At 37.9% G+C, this 7,500-nt stretch overlaps 1 protein-coding gene across 1 annotated transcript in view; it reads left to right on the forward strand.

The window, feature by feature from the left end:
* The first annotated feature begins 870 nt into the window (after positions 1-870).
* LOC106882063 (putative tyrosinase-like protein tyr-1) overlaps positions 871-7,500 on the forward strand; it is a 7,840-nt gene continuing 1,210 nt past the window's right edge. Inside the window, exons 1-4 of the mRNA XM_014932625.2 lie at positions 871-1,020; positions 1,535-1,887; positions 2,736-2,848; positions 5,315-6,786. Coding sequence (XP_014788111.1) covers positions 1,537-1,887; positions 2,736-2,848; positions 5,315-6,786 — 1,936 coding nt within the window. The 5' untranslated portion in view covers positions 871-1,020; positions 1,535-1,536. The remainder of the gene's footprint in view (positions 1,021-1,534; positions 1,888-2,735; positions 2,849-5,314; positions 6,787-7,500) is intronic.

The following is a 7,500-nucleotide window of genomic DNA, read 5'->3' on the forward strand; positions in this document are numbered from 1 at the left end:
ATGTATATATATATTGTTACTTGTTTCAGTCTGGACCACCGTTTTTATGTTCACTTATAACAGAACCAATTTTACATTAATCAGATGGGTTACACAATACTTTTCTAAAGCACAAATTTAGTTATTTTTGAAAGAGTGTTCGACAGAATCGGAGTAAGAGCAATGCGACTACCTAATCGAAATCTACTGATCTAAGAAATGACCAACCAGTGGAACCCAGAGATGGACATTTCGATTAGAAGTTCGCTCACTAGACACATTAGAAAAACTGATATCAAGAGCAATAACATCGCTTTCACTAAATTCCTTCGAACATGCACCCACTTGTTAATAATACAGGAGATTAGATCACCAATAGACTTGGCTTTATGAAAATCATACTGGTGGTCATTGAAGGGAGACACAAATTGCAAGTATTAAAAGACAGATGAGTGTTTTGCTAAAGTCAAAGTTAAACTCAAAATACTATTAGAATAGAGTTCTGAGCTCAAAATTCAAGCTTTGTACGCAATGTTATACATAAAATAAGTTCATTTTGAATATTAATGTTCTCATAAGAAAACCCCGAAATAATGTTATGCAAATTATATATATACTTCTCGGCGCTGATTTTACTTATTGTACAGTATTTTGCAAAATATATGTTACAATGCACATTATATAACAAGGTGAAAGTTTCTGTGATCGACAACATATGCACATGTGCAAATGCAGCACGTGTTCTGTCAAGTGATACTAATAATCGTGGAAAAGAATTTTCGAAAATTAATTCAAGATAAATAAACAAAGAAATATAATGTAAACAATCGTAGGATAGGCCGTTTAGGTGGACAAAAAAAAAAAGAAAATGTATATAATTAGAAAGCTGCTTATAATTAGATACTGCAAATAACAATAGTTGTTGAATAAATTAAATCGATGTGCAATATATTCCCACCTTACATTTCAAAAGATTTCTATATATACTGAGCTAACTCATTCTGGTTAACTCATTCTGAAAGCACACAGAAACAAGTGAAGGTAAGTGTCTTACTCTGTTATGACATTTCGATACAGCAGTAATACTGAAGGTGTAATTCAGGCATGGGCAACATATTTCCAGAAGCGGGCTGCATGAGACATGATTCATTTTCAGGCGGGCTGCACTATCAAAAAGTCCAAGGTAATTTTTCGTTAAAAATCAGCACCGAGAAGTATATATATAATTTTGCAGATAATATTACCAGAGTCTTATGAGACAATATATACCAAGACTAACCAATATTTTCATTGAGAACAGGCCTATAATTATTACAGTAAACGTAATAAAAACTTGCATTTCTTCAAAAGCTGCGTATTAAATTGAGTTTTTGGTTAGCAGTTCCCAGCGTCTTATAGCAGAAACTGAAAAGAAACGCTCCTATTGATCTACAGGATTTGGAAAAAGATCAGTTGAATTAGCAGAGTTCCTGCATTGCCAATTTCATTTTTTAAGTACCGATTTTTGAAAATTATCAGTTAATAATGTTTTTTCTTCGTTTTATTTGATTTTCAGAAATGAATCGTCTATACTTTGCATTCGTTATACTGCTCAATATTGTCTATGCGAATTCATATTCAGGAGAATTTGTTCAAGATTGTTATAATAGACTGTGCGATTCTAACAACCAGCAGCCGAAGCAAAGTATCCACCGATTGCAGTATTGCGTTTATAAATTGCAACTCACTAAGCCATGTTTTAATTGGCCAACAAAGAATAGATATTCTGAAAGCTCGTCCTCGTCCTCGTCAGGCTGGAGAAGAAATATGCCTACTGATGTGCCAAGAATAAGGAAGGAATATAGGTTGCTCAGTGAACGTGAAAGATACGATTTCCATCGTAGTGTTTATCTTTTAAAACAAGATACGGTAAGAATATTTTGTTGTACATGAACATCAATGCACCCGACAGGGATACATAGAGGCACGCGCGTACGTGTGTGTGACTGTGTAAGTGCGTGTATGTGAGTGTGTTTCACCTTCATATTTTTCACAAGAATAACTTCATGTCTTAGAATGAGAACCCTGAAGAGAATATATCGTATTAAATCGGAGTTTTTATATGTGACTATAGTAAAATGACTCCTTTTTACTCCAACAATCATAGCTAACAAAGATGAGCTTGTTCCAGCGAAACAGATATACATCTATGCCAATGATTTACACCCACCTACACATCTGTGTGTGTGTGTATGTATGTATATATGTATACATATATAGACCACACGGACACACAGATACACAGAGACACGGAGACACACGCACATACAGATATTATGTGTGTGTGTGTGTGTGTGTGTGTGTGTGTGTGTGTGTGTGTGTGTGTGTGTGTGTGTGTGTGTGTGTGTGTGTGTGTGTGTGTGTGTGTGTGTGTGTGGATGTTTATATATATTCATATACTGTATCCCCATACCAAAGATGACATTGTTGAAGAGTGGTCAACCTTAACTTGATCTTCTCGCTCTCTCTCTCTCTCTTTATCTAGCGACCTATCTATCTGTCTATCAAGTTATTTATCTATTTCTCCCAATCACTCTCTCGATCTTTAAAAAGAATCAGTGTGCTGATTAAAGAAAAAGCGAAATATATTTGATGTGAAAGTAAAATATCAAAATCAAAGTAACTACAAAAATACATCATATGTAATTTCGAATAAACCTCAACAAACGTTAGTTGCGCCCCAATCATTGTGATTTTTCTTATTGTTTCACTTACAGAGTATGTCACCAAATATATACGATGCTATCGCCTTCCTGCACACTGGTGAAACTGCAAGAAACGCCCATGCTGGACCAACATTTCTTCTCTGGCACAGAATCTATTTGAAAATGTAAGCCATGCAATCAAACATAACCTTACATTTCTTTCTTTTTTCTTTCTTCCTTTTTTCTTTCTTTCTTTATTTGTTTTCTTCTTCTTTTGCGTTCTTTCTTGTCTTTCTTTTACTTTGCTATATTCTTCCATTCTCTGTTTTGTCCTTGAGTTGTTTTGTTTTATGAGTAATTTAGTTTTTTCGGACACTTAGAATTCTTTACCGATGTTTCCCTTTTTGTCTGAGTTCTCTGTCATTAATTTCAACCACGCAAGTCGAAAAGGAAGATTCTATGTAATTGCTGGACGTACACGAAATAGTACCCAATTCTCCCTCAAAAACACCTCTTGCTCTATTTCTTATAGAAAACAAAAAAACAGACGATAAATTCGAGCATGAATGTTTAATATAATATACGAAAATAAAGTGAGATAGCATTGAAAATGCTTTTATTCAAAGAAACAATTCTCTACCGTCACGATGTCTAACTTTAAGGCAAAACTATGTAAAGATTTATTACAGTATGATACGGCTTCATCGTTTTGCTCACTGGCTTGTCTACTATAGCCTACCACAATTCGTTATGTATTAATCCAAAAACACATTTCGTTGCCTCCGAATTCACATAATCCATCCTGGTTTACCAATTTTCCACTCTATTTCCCCAAACTCTGCCACATCTCAATCTTTCTTACAAACTACTTATTAATATTTCGCATTTCACCGGCGAAGGTATTCTGCCTGGGACGTTAAAATTGCTGCAGATAAAAAAATGATTTCTTCCACTTCGCGAGATATTTTAGAAATAAATGTTTTTCTGTTCTTTAGTTTAAGAGTACTACATCTGAAGACATTATGCAGTGCTCATCATTTATATTTTGAAGTAAATAATGGACGGATAGGTTGATATCTTGAATAGTTATTTAGATACAGGAATTAGTTATACCACTTAGCTGTATATATTTAGAACTAGGTGGTATCAAAAAGTTCCCAGATTAGTTCTGTAGGCGTCAAGTGATGGCAGAACATGGTTGTGTTCGCAGTGAGAGCTAGCAGTGACCTTCATGAGGCAGTGTGCCGAGTGACATAGCTGTACTTACTTCGCAAGTTGTAGAATTTATTCTTCTGTGATCACGTGTATGCTGTAGTCTGCGATTTTGTCATGGATAGGAAGCTAGAAAAAAAAGCCAACATGAAATTGTGCATTAAAGTTGAGAAGCCTGCTACAGAGACATTCAGTATGCTTCGGCAACCTTACCGCTACGAGGCAATGGGCCGTACGCAAAGATTCAAGTGGTACGGGCGGTTCAAAAGCGGAAGAACGTCCCTGGAAAACGGTGAGCGATCTGGAAGACCTGTCACGAGCGTCGACCCGGAAATGTGGAGAAAATTCATCAGCTTGTGCATGAGGATCGTCAGAAGACAGTCAACAATATTGCTGATGTTGTTGGTCTGTCGTATGGGTCCGTGCAGGCAATCCTAACGTCTGAATTGAACATGCGGCGTGACTCTACCAAGTTTGTGCCCCGTCTGCTGATCACTGCGCAGAAAGGACATCCCTTCGAAGTCTGTCAAGATCTGCGCCAGCGCACCGCTGATGTCCTATCCTTCATGTCAAGGATCATCACCGGTGATGAGAATTGGGTCTACGGGTGCGCCCCTGAGACGACGCGGCAGTCGCCGCGATGGAGCAGCCATTCACCTTCACGATCGAAGGCACGACAGAGCCGAAGCTCAGTTAAGAGCATGCTCGTCGTTTCTTTTCCCTTTTTTTCACATCTGCGGTATTGCATATGGAGAATTCACCCCACAGGGCCATACCATCAATCGAGAGTTTCACTGCGGCGTTTTGAAGCGGTTGAGGGAGGACATTTGACGAGAGCGACGGATTCTTCATGACGAAAATGTACCCTCATTTTTCGCCTGAAACAGCGTGGTATCGCTTCCACACCCGCCCTATTCGCCAGATTTAGCACCTGCAGACTTCCATCTTTTCCCCAAGATAAAAAGACAGCTCAAAGGTTACCGTTTTAACACCGTTGTCGAGATCCAGAGCGGATGGCAGAAGCTCCTCAACTCACTTACGGAAAACAACTTTCAGGCCGGATTACAAAAGTGACAGGAACGCTGGGTCCGATGTATTTCTGCGCAAGTAACTATTTCGAAGGAGATTATGTTAACACTTAAGTAAATAAGTTAATTTTTATTAAACATAATTAGTCGTCCGTGAAGCTTTTGATACCACCTCGTAATCTAAGTAAATTCGACTGTTGTGAGCTAGAAATCTCAGAGTCCGAGAATCTCAACCGTTGATCCTTGTTTGCCAAGAGACATCAGTATACTAAAAATTAAATCAAGTCCAGTACTCGAACATTTTCTAAGAAATATAGTTACTCGCTCGATTAAATATTGGGCAATAAATGTAAATAAGCATTGATATATATTTTCTACGTATTAAATTGAGTTTACATTTTTTTATTTTAGGATGGAAGATGCACTTCGTAAAAAAGTGCCAGGTGTAACAATTCCATTTTGGGATCCAACTCTTGACAGTTCTCTTTCTAATCCTCGAGATTCCACTATGTGGTCAGATGAGTTAATGGGAACTATCAATGGTTTCGTCACTAAAGGGCCGTTTGCTAACTGGAAAACACCAGCTGGTATTCTGATAAGGAACGGTTTCAGTAGAAGGTTACCGACACGTAGTAACATCGAAAATGTTCTCACTCGAACGAAACTCGGAGAGATCTCTGAACCTAATGCGCAAGAACAATATAACTTGGAATTCATGCATAATTCTATGCATGTTGCTATTGGAGGTCACATGAGTATGATACCATCATCGCCCATGGACCCAATGTTCTGGCTAGTCCACAGTTACATAGAACTTGTTTACACGCGTTTCAATGAAAACCAAAGGCAACACAACGTTAATCCTGCAACAGATTATCCTTCGGATTATGGTTTAAATGTTTATGCCCCTAATCAAAGTATTGGTCTTATGAATTTAACCGTTGCAGAAGCATTAGGAGAAACTGCAAGTTACACTAATATTTACAAATATGACTATAGTTACTTGGGAAACTGTGCTCTCAATCCAAACCTATGTAATTCTCCATACCTAACCTGCAATAATGGTAGATGCGAGTCGAAATCTAGAAATTCAACTCGTTGCAGTACTTTAATTCCCTATCAGAATATGTTTTGTGTTAACCGTAGATGCGATATAGATGAATGGGCATTTATTCCGGTCGAAATTATTTACGAACGTCCTTTCGACACGATGAAATTTGGAAATTTTCCTATTAAAAATGGTCTGCCGAATTTACTGAATGATCTGTACGATGATAATCAACCCCTAAATTCCTCGTCCCGTAACTCTACTGAAAATGATTGTCAAAATAGTAAGTGCTGTGGTCCAGCAGGAAGACTCAACGTGCAAGCTAGTGGTATAAATTATTTTGGAAATTATCAAGAAATGGTGGTACTTGATCGTAGATTAGCTGTATCATCGGATATCACCTATATCGGTATCAGAAACCCCGAAAAAAACCACAGTGTGGTTTTTATCACAGCTTCAGAACAATGTGGAAGAATATGTCGTCCTTCTTGTTTAGTGCCGGGTTCAAATCCACCGAGATACACACCATGTATAGGACTGTTGAACATAACACGTAACAACGCTACTTTCTACGGTAAAACACTCGCAGAAGCTTACATGAAAGTGTGGGATTATAAAAACCAGATACGACCGAAAATAAGACACGAGAATATACCAATAGTGTTCCATTGTGATGACAGCCGGTGGCCATTTAACAACAACACCAATGCAACAACAACCGCGTCACCGTCGACAAGGGCAACGACTACAACAGCGACAACAACAACCACAACACCATCTACTACTGCATCTACAACAACACGTGTGTACTGGCCAAGTGGACCGTCACCTAAAAGTAAGTAATAATGAATTTCGTTATCGTCTGTAACTGTCATCATCTGTTCTTGTTATGCGGTTGAGGGTAGGCCCGTGTGGATCATATTAAGCTTTGTGGCTTTGTAAGTGTAGTTCTAATATGCATATTGAGAGTAGTTGTGTAATACATATATAAAAATAGTTCTTGATTGCTTTGCACTATTTCAATATTTTGTTACTATTCAAGCCAAGAAAATATTCGACAATTTCTCATACAGGCATTAAACTCACCCTCTACCAATTCTTGCAAACCCAGCAGGTGTGGGAAATACCATCTTTTTTGGAAGAATTTCTCGTAATTTTATAACAACGGTAAATGCAATGTGAAAATAAGAATCGTTTCAATTTTAGACAGCAATTTTGAATGAAGTAGTTACTCGATTATATTGACCACAGTATTACACTGCTACTTATGAAGATATAAGAGTTGAATTCGGCAAAATGTGTGTGTGTGTGTGTGTGTGTGCGCGCGTGCAAAGTCGCGTGGTCTAGTGGTTAGGGTGTTGCTAGAACATGTGTTCGATTCCCGGATCGGATGATGCGTTGTGTCCCTAAGCAAAACACTTTATCTCATGTCGCTCTGGAAGTGACAAAATCGTTGGTGCATTGGCATAAATGCTTTACGGTATATCTACTGACACTCTGCATTCTGAGTTCAAATCCCACCTGCCTGGAGAAAGTAATAAGAAACCAC

The sequence above is a fragment of the Octopus bimaculoides genome, chromosome 3, assembly GCF_001194135.2.
Source record: "Octopus bimaculoides isolate UCB-OBI-ISO-001 chromosome 3, ASM119413v2, whole genome shotgun sequence".
Taxonomy (NCBI): Eukaryota; Metazoa; Mollusca; class Cephalopoda; order Octopoda; family Octopodidae; genus Octopus; species Octopus bimaculoides.